This window comes from Odocoileus virginianus, chromosome 8, assembly GCF_023699985.2.
Source record: "Odocoileus virginianus isolate 20LAN1187 ecotype Illinois chromosome 8, Ovbor_1.2, whole genome shotgun sequence".
NCBI classification, from domain to species: Eukaryota; Metazoa; Chordata; class Mammalia; order Artiodactyla; family Cervidae; genus Odocoileus; species Odocoileus virginianus.
The window spans coordinates 14,882,692-14,905,011 of NC_069681.1; the positions used below are offsets into that span (position 1 = coordinate 14,882,692).

General features: G+C 45.3%; 1 protein-coding gene across 1 annotated transcript in view; it reads right to left on the bottom strand.

The window, feature by feature from the left end:
* Positions 1–6,857, bottom strand: part of SIAH3 (siah E3 ubiquitin protein ligase family member 3) — a 70,582-nt gene extending 63,725 nt beyond the window's left edge. Inside the window, exon 1 of the mRNA XM_020873926.2 lies at positions 6,522–6,857. Within this exon, the coding sequence (XP_020729585.2) occupies positions 6,522–6,656 (135 nt within the window). The 5' untranslated portion in view covers positions 6,657–6,857. The remainder of the gene's footprint in view (positions 1–6,521) is intronic.
* Positions 6,858–22,320: the final 15,463 nt, after the last annotated feature.

Consider the following 22,320-nt stretch of genomic DNA (forward strand, 5'->3'; position numbering starts at 1 on the left):
AGACAGCCTGGGGCGGCTGGGGATCTAGGTCTGACCTTTGGAGACCTAACTTCCAGTTCCAATTCTGTCACAAAATAGATTGAATCTGCAAGAGGAAAGTAATGGGTTGAAAAAAAGATATTCACATCTTAGTGCCTGAAGCTTCTGAATTACCTTAAAGAGCAACAGAGAGAAGATTATATGACCAAAGGTGTGATTAGCCTTTCCTTGTGGCTCAGATGGCAAAGAATCCACCTGCAATATAGGAGACCCAGGTTTGATCCCTGGGTCAGGAAGATCTTCTGGAGAAGGGAATGGCAACCCACTGCAGTATTCTTGCCTGGGGAATTCCATGGACAGAGGAGCATGGCAGGCTACAGTCCATGGGGTCGCAAAGAGTTGGACATGACTGAGGGATTAAAGCTTTCGAAGTGTGATTAAATTAAGGATGTTGCAATGAAACCTTATCCTGGATTGTCCAGGTAGGGACAATCCAGATAGGCCCTCAATACAGGCACCTGGGTCCTTGTGAGATGGACACAGAGAGGAGAGAAGGAGGCCATGTGACCCCAGAGGCAGGGGTGGAGAGATGAGGCCACAAGCCAAGGAACCCTCAGAAGCCAGATGAGCGAGGAACAGATTCTTCCCTGGAAACTTGGAGGGAGCCTGGCCTTGCTGGCACCTTGATTTTGGACCTGCAGCCTCCTGATTTCTCTGAGAAATAGATTTCTCTGATTTTGTGCCTCCCCACTTGTGGTAATTTGTTACAGCAGCCGTAGGAAATACAAGTCATTTCGCTCTCTCACCTCAGTTTCCTCGACTGTAGACTAAGAAGATTCAGCCTCCCAGTTCTGACATTCTCCCCATCATTCTCTGAGCTGGCGATCCCCACGGGAGGGTGGGGCTCCATTCTCCGGGGTGGGATCCCTTCCATGTGACACCTCGTGTCTAAACAGGCCAGCTTTTCCCTCTGGGGAACACAGCTGGTTGAGTCCAGATGACTTTTTTGTCGTTGCTCAGCCGCCAAGTTGTGTCCGACTCTTTGCGACCCCAAGGACTGCAGCACGCCAGGCTTCCCAGTCCCTCACCATCTCTGGGAGATTTGCCCAAGTTCATGTCCATTGAATATCAGTGTTGACATCCAACCACCTGATCCTCTGTGACTTTGCCAAGAGTCAAATACCACCCCAAGACAGTTCGTTTTTTTCTTATTGTTAATTGCTAGAAAAATATTCTGCCTTACCCCAGGGAAGCCATCCAAATAATTCTGACCTCTCTGTGGATTTCAAAGAAAGTGTTCAGTCCCTGTTTTCTCCTTGCTTCCAAGCAGTCCCTGCCGCTTGAGGGACCGTGGTGAAGGGAGGGCCTCAAAATATGCTCCGGGGTGGGGGCTACCGGAGAAAGGCATGCCAAGGTCGTGGGCTCACCTCACCTCCACACCGGCTTCAGCCTCCCCTGCCCTCCCCATCACCGCACACCGCTACCTGAATGGCCGCCGGGAGCCTCCAGTTATGTGACTCGGGAGCCTCATTTACAATCACCATTAACCAGAAAAGCCGCATGACTGCTCTGTGCCTGCCGAGTCCAGTGTCACACAGTATTCACAGAAACCGAAGGACTGCAGGCGGCGGCACGGGAAAGCCTTCAGCCTGAAGCTCAGAGAGTGACTCGGGGACCAGCTTCAGTCCCCCGCTTATCCTCCTCCACTGGTCTCCCCCATCCCCTCCCTACCCCCCACCTCCCTACCACCCCCATCTAAGGCGCTAATAGAGCCTCCAGCCTGGACAGCAAAGGAAGATGCTGAAATGTCCAGGGGATGGGGGATGGGACTCAGAGGTGGCTGTGTCAGGAAGAGCTAGTGAGAAACCCACACGCCGGCTACTAAACCATCTTGAACTGCCAGAAACTAGGCATTCAGGCTGCACACTCCAAGGCCGCCTTTACATCTCTAAAAACAACATTCAGGTCTTTAACTTCCCTTCTGCTGCCTGCCGCGCTGTTGTCAGTTGGTGAAAGCCCAGAGGCCAGAACGGGATTTCCAAAGGTTAGCCCCTGAACAGTCGAGGCGCTCGAGGTGAGGTTTGCCTTGGTTCTCCCTTGATGATCCCCTCCCCCAGCTCCATGCAGCCCCTCCCCCATCCCCACCGTCACTCGGCACACATCCATCCACATGGCTTAGTCTCAGGATGAAAGGCAGGGGGATGCTCGAAGTCGTGGTACTAAAATGCCCTAATTTTAGATTTAGTGTCTGCTAGGCTTCCCAGGTGGTGCCAGTGGTAAAGGATCCATCTGCTAGTGGAGGAGATGCAAGAGACCTGGGTTCGATCCCTGGGTCGGGAAGATCCCCTGGAGGAGGGCATGGCAACCTACTCCAGTATTCTTGTCTGGAGAATCCCATGGACAGAGGAGCCTGGTGGGCTACAGTCCACGGGGTCACAAAGAGTCGGACACAACTGAAGCAACTTAGCACACACGGGCACTTAAAGCCCACACTGTCCTATATGTCCCTCCCACTGTGTGTGTGCGCGCATGGCTCTGAGTGTGTGTGTGTGTGTTTGTATGTGACTGTCTATAGACTTGGGGTAACGGGTTACAACAGAAAAGGGCTCCGGGGATTGGACCCACTGGATGGAGGCATGAATAGCCTCCCAGGAGCAGTAGAGAGGTTAGGGCCTTTTGGAAGTTTGCCAGAAAGCCTTTTGCGAGACTTGTTTCAGAAGCTGGTTTATCAAGTGCTGTGGTTACAGGGAGGAAGTCTAGCCAGCCCCGGCTCAGCGCCGGTCTGCTTGGGAAGTGCTGAGCTCTGACCCCAGAGGGGCCCTGGCAGCCACTCCAGACCCTTCCCTGGAGAGGCCGGAAGCACAGACTGGCCAGTCCACTCTTCAAAGGGCACCACTGGAGATGGGGCAGGAGCAGAGAGGGCTGCCCGGGACAGGGCATTGTCCAAGCAGTGCGTGTGGATGGGAGAGGAGCCAGGAGAGAAACGCTTTCTTGGTTTGGAGACAAGCGAAGGACAGGAGGGAGAACGTGGTGCTAAATCAGGACATGAGCCTGCGCCCTGCTCGGTGCCAGCCTGCAGCCCCTGGGCCACATTTCAGTGACCTCCATGAGCGAGGAAGCAGACAGCAGCCAGGCAAGCTCACCAGCTCCTTGGCGGTCACTTTCCATGGGCTGGGATGGAGAACTGGGGGGCCTGATCCCTTCAAGGAGCCATCTCTATAGGCAGGGACAGACAGACAGACACAGGGCGACACAGAGTGCCATCTGCAGTCCACAGAGCCGGCTCTGCCATGGATTCTTCTTGAAGCAGGAGAACCTCTTATTTCAGGCCAGCGACTAAACACCCCTTTTAAGTAGGGTGGGCTTCAGAAGTGTAATGGGTTTAACTGGGTTGTCTGCATTACCCGGGAAGGCCTTTGCCTTCCACTTAGAAGCAAGCTTCCAGAACAAGCTTGCTTGAAGGAATCCCAGGTTACTGAGTAAGTCGCCATAATGAGATTGAAAATGAAGGTGACCTATAGAAGCATGGTAAATACACGGTTTTCTCTGCTCAGTAAGTGATTTTTGATTGTAACTCAGCACTTGCCTCAGCTCCTGAAGTACTGCTAGCATTCTCAGGAAAGCGCAGGAAAGGACAAAGTGCAAAAATGCTTCCACAAAGAAAAACACAGGCTTCTCAGTTCCTCTTGGTAGCAACACACAACCTAGAAACTTGAAAGCAAGGTTGCAATGTCTGTGTCCTTGGTCACCACGTTATGTACCGGCCTGTCATACAAAGTGCAGGGAAGCGCTGCAGATCAATCGCCATTCTGGTTTAACATTGCCACAACTTGTTTTTTCTTTAAGAAAAGACTTTTCTTCCTATGTGGATTGCAGCTTTTTACATCCAAGGCATATTTCCGGGGCCTGTCTGTGGAAAGGAATGGTTGGAAGGAGCACTTTCTTTCGAGGTATTATGCACTTCTTAATATCCATGATGGAGCAGCAGTGCTCCTAGAGAATAGTGCCTTTAAAAGCTCCAAAGAAAGTTCCAAGCTGTTAGCTCTCAGGTTGGAGAAGCAGGTAGAACTTACCTGCTGGGCCACCTGGAGCATGGATGAGACTTTCACAGAGGCATCCTGGGCCACAGAGGTCTGTCTGCACCCGGCACAGCCTCTGTAAATGCTGTGTGTCCTGTCGCACCCCCTGGTAACATGAGCATCCCTCAGTTTGATTTGTTTATCTGTGAGGACACTCATCTGAGCAAAATCTCTAAGTGGCTTTTTATGGGAAATGAAAAGTCAAATGACTATGTACATGACAAAGTGAGCCATGGAAAGTAGCCTCTCAAAGCACGTGTCTCCTATTTTTATATTACTGCTTATATGGTTTCTAAGTTGGCTGAAGGCTGTAAGTAATAACTTTTGAAATTCCTAATGGAACCCTATGAATGATGTGCAATAATATAATTTGGGGGGTGGAGGGGAGTGTTAATAAAGCCCATCTACCTGGAATATCCCTTCACAGCCTCACAGAGCCATGGAGGAGGCAGGCTAGAGATTCATTGGTTCATTTTGCACATGAAGAAGGGCAGGCTCAGAGACACTGAGTCATTCAAGGTCACATAGCTGGTGAGCACTGATCTAAGGTCTCCAACCCTGACTCTGGACTCCTGGGTTTGGGCAGCAGGACTGCCTGTCAAAATCCAGGCTGACATCACCGAAACAAGCACAGATGATTTTCAGTCCATCCCCTACCGAGATCTTAGCAGCCTGTTCCCCCTCCACCATCAGCTGCAGCCAACGAACCATATAAATCGAAACTTTGGAAACACTAAGTCTCATAAACAATTTGTAAAGGTTTTAAAATGCAAAGCAGGAATAAACAGAATTTCTTGCCACAGGGAAGTAACTAATGTAAAGTGACAAAATAATGGAAGTTTGAAGGCGGTCTCAAAAGTAGTCATAAAACAGAATTCAGAATCATATTTTAATACACTTTGCCAAGGATGACTGGGGGTGAATTCCCATTTATAAACAGAAGCCATGAAGGGAAGAAGAAATAGGGGAATGAGGGGAAGAGAGGAGGAAGGAGGGAGAGATGGCGAGGTGGGCGGGAGGGGCGGGGGAGAGAGGCAGAGCGGTTGAGATGGTGTTCATCACAGCTTGGATACTGCAGAAAATCACTTCCTAGGTCCAGAGCACCATAGTGGTCTCAAGGTAGTCCATCATCCTTCCATCCACGAAGGGCCTTGGCATATGACCCCAGGGGCTCCTGGCAGCTGTCCCTCCTGGGGACTTCCAGGAATCGTTGGGGGTGGGGGTGCGAGGAGGTACCCATTAGCACTGGCCTGCAGGGCTCCAACTGAAGAGAGTCTGACTGCAGGAGTTTATAAAGTGATGAGCAACAAGCAATAAGACCTGCCCCACAGCAGTGGTCAGAATGACAGATCTGTGCTCGCAGAGACTGTTCCTTGGCTTAGCCGCAGACATGCCCTTCCCCCCTCTTCGCTCAGCCTCAGGTATAATGAGAGCAACTCCCAAACGAGTCCATCGTTTATTCTGGGACGGAGCCCAGGCGACTGCGACTTCCACACTGGGGTGCGGGGGAGTTCAGCTGCGTCCTCGCACCGCCCCCTACCGCCCCGCCTGCCCACCTTCCCTCCGCCCCAAGCCTAGTGGCTCTCCGTTCATTCCCCCCTCGTCTTGGCGGGGTATGTGGAGCGGTCCGTCCTGCCCGTGTTGAGGCCGTCCTCTTAAAGGGCGCTGACCTAAAGGCAGAGCTGTGAGGGCCGCAGCGCCTGCGGTGATTCCAGCAGTGGGGGCTCCGAGCGGGGTTCATTACGATGCTACTGAAACAATCTGCCTGCTCCAGTCCTCGATACAGCCGGCGCATCCAGCTCTCAGGAAGCAAGGAAGACGAACTCCTACCGACACCCCCGCCCCGCGCCCCCCAGGCTGAGTCTGAGCACAGGGAAAACACACTTTGCAGAAAGCGCCCCCTCCCCAGCTCCCAGACCCCTGTCTGGTGCGGGGGGAGGGGTCCTGTCCCGCGACCCCCCCAGCCCAGCTACTTCAGGAGCAACCAGAGTGGCTTCAGAAACCCGTGTGCTTGCCTGCCTGCCTTTCCAGCACACGGGACAGCCTGCAGTGTGGGTAACTTTTCAAACCCTCTCTCCTAAACACTTGCCCACAGATATTTGGGAGAGGGAGGGGGACGCCCCTTGCTCCCTTCAACACCTTCACTTCTGACAGCTCCCCACCCCCCCATCCCCGACTCCTAGGCTGACAGCGTGGGGGAAAGAAATAGACGCTAACTCTAGTCGCCCCTGCCAGGCAGGGAAAAAAACCACACCGTCGCGAGAGCATCCACACACCGGGAGAGGGAGAACGGACCCAGCATAGGCTCGGGTACCCAACACCGTCTTGTGTAGTAGAGGGATGACCTTTGCCTGGAGCGCCCGGGCTCAGTGGGAGGGTCCCTGACGCCCCCCCCCCCCCCCCCCCCCCCCGAAGGATTTGAACCCGAGCCGCGGAAACATCAAACGGTAGCCAGCCACTCACCTTTAGGTTGTTGGTGGGGTTTACAACGCAGACAAGTTGCCCGGCGGCGGAGAACACTCGTTTAGCCTTGTTGTGCTGAAAGCGGAGGTGAATGAGATCTAACACAGCCCCAAAGCACTGGGTGAAGAAAAGCATCACAACTTTTTTGGGGGGATGATTGGCACAGGAAGGTGGCGGAGGAAGCCGTTAAGTCCTTGGGCTCTGGAAGGCGCGCAGCCTCTGAGACACTCGCTCCAGCCCGGCTTAGCATGCCTTCATATTCATCATCAAAATAAGACGGTTAGAATCTTGCAGCAGTGAGGCGGCCAATCAAAAGGACAGAAATGTTATCCTTGAGGTGCAGAGACAGCCAATAACAAATGCCTCCCCTACCGAAACTCCCTGATGAATTGAGCCTGGCGGAGAATGTATTATTGAACATTACCATAGATCAGCACATTGCATTTATCTTGTGATTACAGCCAACCATACATAATGCCGGGGAGATAGGCTGACAAAATTGATTGCTTAATGTGTCTCATTTATTAATTGACTTAATTTAACATGAGAGCCTTTCTTAATGCGCTGGCAAAAACGTGAAGCATTTAAACCGCCAAATAGTAAAACACCCCGCTCCAAAGTAGGCAGATGGATAAGGCAGATCGTGGCTCCGATTCACCAGAGCTGCTTGGGAGAAAATCAAATATTACAAGACTCCTCCGATTCCAGATAAGGATTTGGCAGCGGCAGAATCGTGCATCTTTCAATCTTGAGCTCTGACTCTCTCTGCGATTTGGATTTCAGCCCCTTGATAAATCTTACTCTCCACTCTTTATCAAACAGAAAAGCATTCCTGACAAATACATTTGGAGTTGGAGGGGGCGAAATGTGTATGTATATCCGTAATGCTGTAATTACTGAATCCTGAAAGTATTAAAGCATAAAAGTGTACAGTGTATGCTTCTAAAAATAATGAAATCCCTGATGCATGAATGCACATACAGAGGAAAAAGCTACATGGAGAGGAGAGAGGCTTGTAAATCAGCAAAATAATTACAGATGCAGAGGGCTTTTGCTTGTCATTCATTTGCATGTTGGTGGGCAGCAAATTGCTAATTAACCACTAGATTGTTGGAGACATTAAAATAGAGATTAAGAGCACGCACACCACAATACCACATCGTCTGCTTGTCTCTGTGAATGCCAGCAGCGCATTTCTGTGCTGGAGCAGGCAGCGGGCATTCCAGCCCTCAGACCGCACTCCCTCCCTCATCAGAACCGGGCTGGTGGGGGTGCTTAAGCCCACCTGCTTGTTCTGGAAGAAAGGCTGTGAGCAGTACGAGGAGTCTTAGAGAGTTTGGGGCGGACAGGCTCCGCTGACTTAGCCACTCTTTGGGGCTCACGCAGGAGAGTGGTGTGCACTGTGTTTCCCATCCTCTTTGGCTGTTTCTCCCGTGGGAAGTCAGCCTACACCCAGCGAGCCCGGGTGAGTACCAGGCTTGGGTGTGAATTACACCCCGAGTGTGAGAGCACATTGCTTCTTCTGGAATGGCTCTCGCTCCACTACGGCTGCCGAGCTTCGGTTGTGGTGTAGGCAAAGCTTACACACAGCTGGGACAGCGGCATCTGTGACATGGCCAGGCAATTAAGCCAGCTACTGATTAAAGTATAGAGAAAAAAAAAATGCGCGGGTTTCCCGAAACCAGGACAAAGCCCAAGTGTTCATTTTCAATTGAGTTTAAAAGCAAACCAATGTTTTCAGAAACAAATAAGCCAAGCGCCCATTAAAATGGAAACTATACTTCCTAAAATAATTGCACTGGTGCAAAGTTAGAAGATGACAACATCTGAACTGATTAGAACCTCATCAATGTGATACTTTTATTGGATATGAGTCCCTAGACCAACGTGTTCTTTATGTGCTCAGTTGCTTCCGTCATGTCTGACTCTTTGCAACTCCATGGACTGTAGCCTACCAGACTCCTCTGTCCCTGGGATTTTCCCAGCAAGAGTACTGGAGTGGGTTGCCATGCCTTCTCCCAGGAAATCTTCCTGACCTAGGGATTGAACCAGCATCTCTTGCATTGCAGGCAAATTCTTTCCTGCTGAGCCACAGGGGAAGCCCTGTTCATTATACGATTCATAAATAAGAGTTGCTGGTCTATACTGCTGGAGTTCTTTTTCTATGGTTTTCATTTTTCAGAACAAGCTTTTAGCAGGAAAACCTTCAATATTCTTTTATTGTCTTCCTTAAAAATATAAAAATAAAAGTTAGCATATACTCCCATAGATTCCTTAAAGACACAGTTCATAATTCAGAAGGTCCAAACTTTCTACATCCTTTGTTAGAATGGAACTATTATGCAGTTTTTTTCTCCCTTTGGGTAACCTCAGACAGGTTTCTTGAAATCTCACTGAGGCTCAGTTCCCACTCCTGTAGCATAGGGATAATAGCAACTTATTTCTCTCTCAAGGTTACTGGGAAGACTAAGATATGATGCATCTGGAAGAACCCAGCCCAGTGCCTGATTCAAAGCAGCCTCTCAATTCCTGAGCCTATTGTCTTTAATGGAAGAGTGATTATTTCCAGAATACTTTTCCTTCCTGCTCTGTGAATTATTTTCCTCCATGGATGTTCACCCTACCATCCAGTGCCATGAAAGCACTGGGCATGGTAAGAACAGACTTGACTGTTGCTATGTTCTCTTTTTCTCTAGCTGGCTCTTTGTTGCTGCACACAGACTTTGTCTAGTTGTGGCGAGTGGGGTCTCCTCTCTCGTTGTGGTGCATGGGCTTCCCATTGCTGTGACTTCTCTTTTTGTGGAGCACAGTCCCTAGAGGGCGAGCTTAGCTGTTGTGGAGCATGGACTTGGTTGCTCGGAGGCAGGTGGGATCTTCCTGGATCAGGGATTGAACTGGTGTCCCCTGCATTGCAAGACAGATTATTAACCACTGGACCACCAGGGAAGCCCTTGCTACGTTCTTAAGTGTATTACTTGGTATCAACTGGACACTGGGCTTGGGAATGAGCCCTGAAGGGCTAAGGAGTACATATTGACATCAGTGACTGGCTAAGCAGGGCCACAGATCTGCTAGTAAGGATGCGTTTTATTAACCCCAGACCCGACCTCTTGTCCTAACTCTCTACCCGCAAACTGGTTTGCATCACTTTGTTTTCGAATATTAAGCTTATCCATCTGTTCTCAGAATCAGTCGTCAAAATAAACATCCATTGGGAAGTGTCTCAAGTTAGCCCTGGTAACAGATTCTCATGGTTGATGTGCCCAAAATACAGTGGCACAAACAAACTTTCAAGTAGAGATTTAGAGCTGTCTTGCCTCTTGCCACTAAGTTGGCCCCTTGGCGGCAGCCACAACAACCCTCTCCTGCTGTGCCGCAATGCCTAAAGTTTCCCCTTCACCTCCTTAGCAACCAGATTTACATTTTATCTGGACCAGAAAGTCTCAGAGATTGGTTATTAGATAAATTTGAATTGGAAGCCTACATTGCTACTTACTGCTACTTTGGGCAAATTATGTGATCTCACTGATGCTTAGTTTTGTTTGTCTGTAAAAGTGAAGCTAATGACTCCCTTGAAAAGTAGTTTAAAGACGAAGCGAGATAATATAAGTAAAATAATCAGCCCAATGACTAGTTTTAGTAATAACTTTAGTGAGAAGTTATTATCATTATTATCATCTTCTCATCAAAATTATTTTTGTCCAAGTCAATCCAAAGTTCTGGTGAGCATGTGGAACATCCAAAATTCTCATGCCCTGCTGGAAACCACTTTGGAAAACTGCTTGGAAGCATCTAGTAAAGTCAAACATATGGCTACCCTACAATCCTGAAAGGTGAAAGGTTTAGTCGCTCAGTTAGTAAAACAGTTGGTCTGACTCTTTGTGACCCCATGGACTGTAGCCTGCCAGGCTCCTCTGTCCATGGGATTCTCCAGGCAAGAATACTGGAGTGGGTAGTCATTTCCTCCTCCAGGGGATCTTCCTGACCTAGGGATGGAACCCAGATCTCCTGCGTTGTGGGCAGACTCTTTACTGTCTGAGCCACCAAACCCCAAGAGACCAAGGGAGAGGCGTGGGGCAGATCCTCCCTCGCAGACTCCAGGAGGAGCCGACCCTGAGGCGCATCGACCTCAGACTTCTCAGGCATTCCCAGAGCTGTCCTATAATAGATGCCTGCCATCTATTATACACAAAGTGCATATATTTTATAAAGTATAGTATTACTTTATATAATAAAAAGTATTTTACTTTATAAAGTAAAATATAAAGTATGTTTTATATATAAAATATATATATTATATGTATATACAGTCAGATTGTGATACTTTGTTATGGCAGCCCAAGAGAACGATACAATGGGTATATCCATTTGGTGGAAATTCTTTAGGCTGTGAACTTAAGAAAAATTTATTTATTTATTTATTTAGGGCGGTGCTGGGTCTCTGTTGTGGCCTTTCTCCAGTTGTGGCCAGTGGGGACTACTCTTCGTTGGGGTGAGCAGGCTTCTCACTGTGGTGGACTCTCTTCTTTCAGAGCTCAGTCTCTAGGCACGCGAGCTTCAGTAGTTGCAACGCGTGGGCTCCATAGTTGTCGTGTGTGGGCTTCATTGCTCCATTAGTGTGTGGGATCTTCCAGGACCAGGGATTGAACTCGTGTCCCCGGCATTGGCAGGCAGATTCTTTTTTTTTTTTTTTCTTCCATTTATTTTTATTAGTTGGAGGCTAATTACTTTACATCATTGCAGTAGTTTTTGTCATACATTGAAATGAATTAGCCATGGATTTACATGTATTCCCCATCCCGGTCCCTCCTCCCACCTCCCTCTCCACCCGATCCCTCTGGGTCTTCCCAGTGCACCAGGCCCGAGCACTTGTCTCATGCACCCAACCTGGGCTGGTGATCTGGCAGGCAGATTCTTATCCACTGTATCACCAGGGAAGTCTGGCTATGAACTAATGATCAGTGCACTTTTCTGTATGTGAGATATATGCCCCAAATATATTGAAATAACATGTGGATAAGCAAATAATCAAATTTTGGAGTGCTGGAATATTCAAAAGATTTTAAGAGACTATTGAAGTAATCACAAAGGAAAATACTTGATTACATAAAATGCTAAACTCTACATCAAAATAATGTCTAACAACTAACATTGAAAAAACTCAAAATATTGAGGGATATATTTGTAGCAGTTATAACAACAACAGATTTGTATTCCTAATAAAGGTCTCTTGTGTGTGCATTTTAAAGAACTAAAATTATATAGAATAGACAAAGGAAATAAATAGGGTAAAGAGAAGAAATTTAAAAATTCATAAATGAATGATAAATGTTTGATAGAACTAGAAATCAGAGAAGTGCATGAAGCAAAATAGCATCTTTTATGTGTCAAATTGGCACTTCTTATTTTTAAACAATCATATTCAGGGCTGGTGAATCGTAATTGAGACTGACATTCTCCTCTGCTGCTGATGAGACTAATAATAACCAACATTTAAATTCTTGATAGAGGGCTCCCCTGGTGGCTCAGTGGTAAAGAATCCGCCTGCCAATGCAGGAGGCATGGGTTCAAACCCTAGTTGTGGAAGAGCCCACATATCCCACATTTCAGGGAACAACTAAGCCGGTGCACCACAACTATTGAGCCTGTGTTCTAGACCCCTGGTACTGCAACCACTGAAGCCCGCTTGCCCTAGAGCCTGTTCTCTGCAACAAGCGAGGTCACCGGAGTGAGAAGCCCACTCACTGCAACAAAGAGTATCCCCCACTTGCTGTAACTAGAGAAAATCCCGCAAGTAACAAAGACCCAGCACAACCAAAATTAAATAAATAAAATGTTTAAAAAACTATTTAAATGCTTGGTAGATATCAAGCAGTATGCTAAATAGTTGGCCTGTGTGGTCAAGTACATCTACAGTGAAATATCTTATTTTCCTCTTCACAACAACCTCATCAGATATTTTAAAAGAAGTAAACTGGCAGAAGTACCACCTAGAAGTACCACACAGAAGTACCAAAAAAATATGTCCTTTTCATCATAGGGGTCTGGAATGCAAAAGTAGGAAGTCAAGAGATACCTGGAGTAACAGGCAAATATGGCCTTGAGTACAAAATGAAGCAGGGCAAAGGCTAACAGAGTTTTGCCAAGAGACTACACTGGTCATAGAAAACACCCTCTTCCAAGAGAAGACTCTACACATGGACATCACCAGATGGTCAATACTGAAATAAGATTGATTATATTCCTTGGAGCTAAAGATGGAGAAGCTCTATACAGTCAGCAAAAACAAGACCAGGAGCTGACTGGCTCAGATCATAAACTCCTCATTGCAAAATTTAGACTTAAATTGAAGAAAGTAGGGAAAACCACTAGAGAATTCAGGTATGACCTAAATCAAATCCCTTCAGGTTATACAGTGGAAGTGACAAATAGATTCAAGGGATTAAATCTGATAGAGTGCCTGAAGAAATATGGATGGAGGTTCACGACATTGTACAGGAGGCAGGGATCAAGACCATCCCCAAGAAAAAGAGATGCAAAAAGGCAAAATGGTTGTCTGAGGAGGCCTTACAAATGGCTGAGAAAAGAAGAGCTAAAAGCAAAGGAGGAAAGGAAAGATATACTCATTTGAATGCAGAGTTCCAAAGAATAGCAAAGAGAGATAAGAAAGCCTTTCTCAGTGATCAGTGCAAAGAAATAGAGGAAAACAACAGAATGGGACAGACTAGAGATCTCTTCAAGAAAATTAGAGATACCAAGGGAACATTTCATGCAAAGATGGGTACAATAAAAGATAGAAATGGCATGAACCTAACAGAAGCAGAAGACATTAAGAAGAGGTGGCAAGAATACACAGAAGAACTATACAGAAAAAATCTTCATGACCCAGATAACCACAGTGGTGTGATCACTCACCTAGAGCCAGACATTTTAGGCCTTAGGAAGTATCACCACGAACAAAGCTAGTGGAGGCAATGGAATTCCAGTTGAGCTATTTCAAATCCTAAAAGATGGTGCTGTGGAAGTGCTGCACTCAATATGCTAGCAAATTTGGAAAACTCAGCAGTGGTCGCAGGACTGGAAAGGTCAGTTTTCATTCCAGTCCCAAAGAATGTTCAAACTAACGCACAATTGCATTCATCTCACACGCTAACAAAGTAATGCTCAAAATTCCCCAAGCCAGGATTCAGCAATATGTGAACCATGAACTTCCATATGTTCAAGCTGGTTTCAGAAAAGGCAGAGGAACCAGAGATAAAATTGCCAACATCCGCTGTATCATCGAAAAAACAAGAGAGTTCCAGAAAAACATTTATTTCTGCTTCATTGACTATGCCAAATCCTTTGTGTGGATCACAACAAACTGTGGAAAATTCTTAAAGAGATGGGAATACCAGACCACCTGACCTGCCTCCTGAGAAATCTGTATGCAGGTCAAGAGGCAACAGTTCGAACTGAACATGGAACAGACTGGCTCCAAATTGGGAAAGGAATATGTCAAGGCTGTACATTGTGACCCTGCTTCTTTAACTTATATACAGAGTACATCATGCGAAACGCTGGGCTGGATGAAACACAAGCTAGAATCAAGATTGCCAGGAGAAATATCAATAACCTCAGATATACAGATGACAATGTTATGGCAAAAAGCAAAGAAGCACTAAAGAGCCTCTTAATGAAAGTGAAAGAGGAGAGTGAAAAAGTTGGCTTAAAACTCAACATTCAGAAAACTAAGATCATGGCATCGGGTCCCATCACTTCATGGCAGATAGATGGGGAACAATGGAAACAGTGGCTGACTTTATTTTTCTGGGCTCCAAAATCACTGCAGATGGTGACTGCAGCCATGAAATTAAAAGATGCTTGCTCCTTGGAAGAAAAGCTATGACCAACCTAGACAGAATATTACAAAGCAGAGACATTACTTTGCCAACAAAGGTCCATCTAGTCAAAGCTATGGCTTTTCCAGTAGTCATGTATGGATGTAAGAGTTGGACTATAAAGATAGCGGAGCACCAAAGAATTGATTCTTTTGAACTGTGGTGTTGGAGAAGACTCTTGAGAGTCCCTTGAACTGCAAGGAGATCCAACCAGTCCATCCTAAAGGAAATCAGTCTTGAATATTAATTGAAGGACTGATGCTGAAGCTGAAACTCCAATATGTTGGCCACCTGATGTGAAGAACTGACTCACTGGAAAAGACCCTGATGCTGGGAAAAGATTGAAGGTGGGAGGAGAAGGGGATGACAGAGGATGAGATGATTGAATGGCATAACCGACTCAATGGATGTGAGTTTGAGCAAACTTCAAGAGTTGGTAATGGACAAGGAAGCCTGGTGTGCTGGTCCATGAGGTCGCAAAGAGTTGGACACAAGTGAGCAGCTGAACTGAACTGAACCACATGGATTAGATTGAAAGGGGCCAAATTAGTATAAAATTGATAAGAAGGCTTTGGACCCTGAGCTCCTATTGGTAGGAAGCAAACTGAGAAAACTTCTGAGCAGAAAACAAGGACTACCTTTTATGAAAAGAAAAGATGACCTCCAGAGTGGAAACAAGAGCTCAGAGGCTGGAGTTGAAAGTTGTGGAGACTCATTTTCAGACCTGGAGTCCTAGACAAGGAACTTTCAACATAGAAAGTGATAGATATGACACTGTGTGATTTTTGAGGCTTGATTACCCAAGGCATTGCCATTCATACCTTGCATTCTTTAACAGCTCACTTTGAGAGAAGCCAGAAAGCATGCTTTCTGGACCCTCCAGACCCTGACAAACTTAGACCAGACCCTGTAGCTAAGCTACTTATGATTTGCTGATCCACAGATACTGTGATACATATTTGTGTTTGTTGTGGCTTTGAACCATTAGTTTTGGGGTAATTCATTGTGTATTGTTGATGAAACAAATGACTAATTATGGTGGTGTCATTGATGTAAGAGAAAGGAACCACAGGTATAAGATTGATGAGATTTAAAAAATACTGTAATCTTGAATTCAAATGGCAATCATTGCAATGGTGTATTTTATATTAAGGAGCAGGCAGAGCAGAAGGAGGAGAGGATGAGGAGGGGGAGGGGAAAGCCAAAGCAAACTTCCTTAAATCTGTTCACAGAAAAGACCTTGAAAATGAATACCATAAAACCCAGCTTCTATATAAAATTTCCCACTGAAAAGCAAACAAACTGGATCCCTTTAAAGAAATGACTAGCTCTAGATTTGGAACAGAAAATGTTTAAGAAGAGCCTGGAACATCCCATAACAACAGAAAGTAAGGATGCAATTTTTAAAAAGCATTAGGAAAAAAAGCTAGGATCTGTTTAAGGATTTAGAAAGCAAAATGAAGAGGCTCCCATTGGCTGAAGATGGGACTGTTGGCGCATGATTAAGAATAATAACTGCGATGGACTGAAACACATCAAATATGTTTAAATCCACGCATTCATAATGATGCTAGAAAAACTAATTAGTTCCATTTGCATGGTGCTTGGCACTTAATTCATTATTTTGATAACTGGCAAATAAAGGGAATAAATTACACATTTATCCTGCCTTCTATGAACTGTACCTCAATATAATTGGAGTCAATGAAGAGAAGTTTCTCTTTATAACTTCAGTTAACGAATGTAGAAATAGTAGTAAAGTGAGAATATTCATCTATTTGAAATTCCTAATGAAATAAGAATCTGGGCGGTTATCATCATTTGTTTCTGAAATCACAGAAGGACAACCAGGTAGTGGGTACCTCCTGGGAAGTCTCAGCAAAGCAGTTCTACCAAAGTAACAACATGAATCTGATCAAACTTTGAGATGTAGCTAACATTTTTTAGAGAATATTGGGGACAGAGGAACATGATAAATGACAAAATGGGGAGATCCTATTAGCAAAATCCAGGTCATTGGAAACTCTACAGGAAAAATGACCAGTTTATTTAAAACAGTGCTTAGAGAAGGATGGTGGAAAGGAGAGAGAGAGAGACGTCATGTTTCAAATAGTTTTTTAAATGTGCAAAATTGCCCATTGTATATTAAATTGGGAGATCAGGATATAAAACTATAAAACAAAGCCATCTGATTTTTTAAAGAAACATACAGCATGAAAGAAAAAAATGTTCAGAAAACAAAGTGTTTTGTAGCACGGTTATTGGTAATTTTGGAATATTGTTATGTATTTTTCTAATCTGCTTTAAGACACAAATATAATTTTTCTAATCACTGTCCTTCTTGGAATAAGGACAAATAGATAAATTAGTAAAAGCACATCTATAGAGAGGGAGGGGGGAAGTGTATTAACACTTGTTTTTTTCACGCGGCGGCCCTATGCTGTCCATTGAGATTCTCTTCTGTAAGAAAGAACACTGGCACATCCCATTGGATTGTAATGTGTTGGTGGGTCCCCTCTCACCAGTAACAGGTATATATTTTACTAAGGGTCCTTTGGGAAAGACTTGAATTCAAATGAACCACCAGCCCTTCTAACTCTGAGATGGGTGTGAGAAGTAAGCCCTCATATGACTGTTGAGGAAGGTCAGTATCTGAATTATGAAGCCTGACTTTCACCAGATGACAAACAGGAAAAGGAAACAAACTGCCTCGACACAACCCGGGTTGGGTACAGCTGGTTCAGAAGCAACAAGTTTATTCTATAATGTTGCCAAGGTAACAGCATCTGCTTCTGACATCGCCGAGGGTGGGAGGAGGGAGCAAAGAGGAGCAATAAAGAGGCAGAATGATTCTGTACATCTTTCCTAGGAAAACAGGAAAGAAGACTGTAAGATATTGACTATTTTCTGGGTGAACGTGCTTCCATAATGCTTTAAGTGTCATCAGGGAAAGGCAAATGGTGTTTTTCACATTACAGTCTGCCTTGAACCAAATAGGAGCCCCCGTGCCTCTTGTCACATTGTCATTTTCCCTTCTGTGACTCCTAACATCGGTGGACAGGGCTTTCTTACAGCTCTGTCCCCTTGAGTGTGAAAGCACATTGATGTTTTCTTGTGACAGTTACTGCAGCGTCTGTTCACATGGCTGAAAGATGCTTATTATGTTTCGACTGTGTCTGGATTTGCACGGGAAGAAGACAGGAAAGGAATGGCCTTGGTTCGCCTCCTCCTCTTCTCCTCCCCTTGGCTCCTGCCTCCAGATCTTTCTACCTGCAAAGGAGGAGGATGAAGCAAGGAGAACGTGGCAGTGAGGAGGGAAAGAGAGCAGCAGGTCTGGGAAGTATGCTAGAGATATTTTTAGCTGAGGGCAAAACAGACAACAGGCTACCTGGCCACGAGGCAGCCCACATGGGGACACCGGGAGCCTGGGAAGAGCTGACTCAGGGGCAAGGTAAGGGCGGCTGGAGCCCAGCTCCGCATCAAATGGCCTTAGAGGGAGATCAGAGCTGGAGACGAAGACAGAGCTCCAGAGATGATCAGTTGCATATGTTGAGCATCAAAATTGTTCTCAAACTGGAGAAACACTCAGCTTGGTTGCCCGGGCTCAGGGAAAGATGCTCTTTCTTGCCTGAACATCATTTCATGTGTTTAGAACCTGAAGCAAATAGTCTCTGGGTAGTTCTCACCGGCTCAGAAACAAAGAGAAATTAGACCCCTGCCTGTGCCCAGTTGGGACTGAATTTTTTTTTTTTTTTCAAATGCCAACTGCTTTTACAACATGGCAGAATGTTCCAGAGGTCAGAAGCCTGAACTTGAGAGTCAGGCAAATCAGGAGAACCTGAATCTGACCCTCCAGGCCTGCCGCTTTCAGCTGCTTATACATTACTCATTATGCATTATTTCATTGGGGTCACATTTACAAGGTTGGAGGCAGGTAACCCAGCCTCCCCAGGCCTTAGCTTCCTCTCTTTTGGTGGGCTGCCAGGGCCAACTTCCTAGTGGTAGGCTGCGAATTTGGGGGCACAGCACTTGGGACTTTCCTGTTATCATCATTCTCATTTGTCTTTGAACATATCTTTGAAAAGTGGGAAGGAATGGAGTTCACTTGTGTTTGCTTCTTGGATTTGAAAGTGACACTAGATTAGGTAGAAACCCTGATCAGAAAGTTCTGTCCCGGGACTTCCCTGATGGTCAAGTGGTTAGGAATCTGCCTTCCAATGCAGGGGACGTGAGTTGGATCCCTAGTGGGGAACTAAGATCCCATGTGATGCGGGGCAACTACGCCTGCACAGTGCAACTAGAGAGAAGCTTGTGCCACAGCTAAGACCTGATGAAATGCGAAAGTGAAAGTTGCTCAGTCGTGTCTGAAACTCTTTGCAACCCCATGGACTATACAGTCTATGGAATTCTCCAGGCCAGAATACTGGATTGGCTAGCTGTTCCCTTCTCTAGGGGATTTTCCCGACCCAGGAATTGAACCAGGGTCTCCTGCATTGCGGGTGGATTCTTTACCAGCTGAGCTACCAGGGAAGCCCTGATGTAGCCAAATAAATAAATATTTTGAAAAAGGAAAAAAAGAAAGTTCTGTTACAAGTTGGCAATGGGCTTGTATTAAAGTTCTCTAGAGAAACAGAATCAGCAGGAGATTTTATATATATATATATATATATATATACACACACAATGTAATATTATATATTACATAATATGTAATATATATTACTTATTCTGTCTCATATATAGCTATAGTTAGATAATATATATCTATAATCTCTATATATTATATATATAGAGAGAGAGAGAGAGCGAGGGGCTGGGGGTGGAATTTATTTTAAAGAATTGGCTCATACATCATGGATGCAGGCAAGTTCAAAATCTTCAGGCAGGCCAGCAGACTAGAGCCCAGGGAAGAGCCGAGGCTGCAGTTTTAAGTCCACAGGCAGAATTTCCTCTTCGTCAAGGAGATCAGCTTTTTCTAGTAAGGCCTTCCTTCACCTAATTGGATGAAGCCTGCCCACATTATAGAGGGTAATTTGCTTTACTCAAAGTCTGCTGATTTAAATGTTAAACTCAACAAAAAATGCTTTCACAGAATTATTTCGAGCTGTATTTGACAAATATCTGAGTACCATGACCTAGCCACGTTGACAGACAAAACTGACCGTGGCAAGCCCCGTTTGCCCTGTGCAAACATGGGTGCCTCCTCGCAAGCCAGTACCCACGACCCCAAAGAGTCACTCACACAGTAAGTATGTTCCATTAAGGTAGCTAATCTCATGGCATCTGCAGAAGAGCTGGAACCAGCTATTTTATTTTTTCTTTATTTGTGCTGTGTCCTTCTTTAGGAGAAAAAAAAATCAAAGCACAGCAAAAGTTGATAGCAGGAATTATGTCAAAAAGGCAATTTTCACCACAGGTCCTGGGGTTAATATGTATTTATTCCAAAGATCTTAAACATTAAGGGAAAGAGGGAAATATTTAAAGGGAGCTCTAGACTGGGGACCAGAGATTTAACACTCTACCCTACCATTTAGGCAAATGTCCTAATTCACAGTGAGGTGGATAATTACACCTGCACCAAATCAGGGAACAGAGAGGACTTACCATGATCATCTACACCAAAGTGCACAGATATCAATTATACTTGAGTCTGGAAAGGGTTGAAAGCTGAAAGCTTGCTGTATGAACAGAAAGTGTTGCTGCTTTTAACACTGAAAGTAAGTGAAGAGGGAACCAAGACACGCATCTCTGAGGCTGACACCTCACTCTTTTCTCTCAAGTGAAATCCCACTATGTCCTGACAGCGATCTCAGCTGTTCCCCACCTTGTGGCTGCCGTCCACATCTCTCTTTGTTTGGTGCACACGAGTGGTACAGAGCTCTTTCTGTAAGCTGCTGTCAGGAAGAGCACACGTCCTAGTGGGGAGTTCAAGGGCTAAGGTTTTAAACAGGATGTTAGAGGTGCCTCTCATGCATTGATGGAGAAGGCAATGGCCACCCACTCCAGTACTCTTGCCTGGAGAATCCCATGGACGGAGGAGCCTGGTGGGGTCCAGTCCATGGGGTCACGAAGAGTCGGACACGACTGAAGCGATTTAGCAGCAGCAGCAGCTCATGCATTGAGGGGAAGACTCTTTTAGACACGGTTGCTAAAAGTGTAAATTGGTACAAATCCTGGAGCACAGTTTGGAAATTTCCAGTAAGTGCCTCAAAAATGTATACGTACCTAGTAATTCCATTCTAAGGACTTTATTCTTAAGAATGTAACAGATGAGTATGCAAATATACATACAGGGATACTCATTAGTATCATACTCATTACTTTTAAAAGTGAAATACTGCAAGCAACCTAAATGTCCAGTGATATCCATGGGTTCTATGGCACTAGTGGTAAAGAATCCACTTGCCAATTCAGGATGCACAAGAGATGTGGGTTCAATCGCTGAGTTGGGAAGATCCCCTAGAATAGGAAATGGCACCCCACTTCAGTATTCTTGCTTAGAAAATTCTATGGACAGAGGAGCCTGGTGGGCTATGGTTCAGGGGATCACAAAGAGTTGGACACAACTGAGTGACTGAATACCACCATCCAGGACTGCGTAAATGCCTTACCATCCATTTTGAGAATAGAATATTATTTAACCATTAAAAAAAATAAAATGATGATGGGCATGTGTATATAAAAACATTCATGAAACATTAAGGGGGAAAGTAAGTCATAAAATATTAAATCTATATTTAATTCCATTAAAAATAAATACAAAGATATATGAAAAAGTTTTGATCATATCTTTGTTCATTTGGGCTGCTATAACAAAATACCATAGACAAGGTGGCTTATAGCAACAGAATTTTTTCCCCTCATAGTTCTGGAGGCTGGGAAGTCCAAGTTAAAGGCATGGGCATGTTCAGTGTCTGCTAAGGACCCACTTCATGATTTGTAGATGGCAGTCTTTTACATATTGTCTCCTTACATGATGGAAGGGAGGAGGGGGCTCTGTGGGTCTCTTATAATGACACTAAAACCATTCATGAGGGTTCCACCCTCATGACTTAATCACTTCCCAAAGGTCCTGCCTCCTAATCCTATGACATTGGAGGTTAGCATTTCAACATATTTTGGGGGAGACATAGACATTCAATCTATAGCAATGGGTATATACCAAAATATTCACCGTCATTTTCTGAGTAACATAATGTTGAATTAATAGAATTCAACCAATTCAACCAATAGAATTGTTGATTAACTCTTTTTAATATCTGTATTTTCTATATTGAGTGTATCAGTTCAGTTCAGTCACTCAGTCGTGTCTGACTCTTTGTAACCCCATGGACTGCAGCACGCCAGGCTTCCCTGTCTGTCACCAACTCCCAGAGCTTGCTCAAACTCATGTCCATCGAGTCAGTGATGCCATCCAACCATCTCATCCTCTGTCATTCCCTTCTTCTGCTACCTTCAATCTTTCCCAACATCAGGGTCTTTTCCAGTGAGTCAGTTCTTTGCCTCAGGTGGCCAAAGTATTGGAGCTTCAACCTCAGCACCAGCCCTTCAAATGAATATCCACAGTTGATTTCCTTTAGGATTGACTGGTTTGGTCTCCTTGCAGTCCAAGGGACCCTCAAGAGTCTTCTCCAACACCACACTCCAAAAGCATCAATTCTTCTGACTCAGCTTATTTTATGGTCCAACTCTTACATCCATACATGACTACTGGCAAAACCATAGCTTTGACTAGATAGACCTTTGTTGGCAAAAAAAATGTCTCTGCTTTTTAATATGCTTTCTAGGTTGGTCATAGCTTTTCTTCCAAGGAACAATTTAATTTCATGGCTGCAGTCACCATCTGCAGTGATTTTGGAGCCAAAGAAAATAAAGTCTGTCGCTGTCCATTGTTTCCCCATCTATTTGCCATGAAGTGA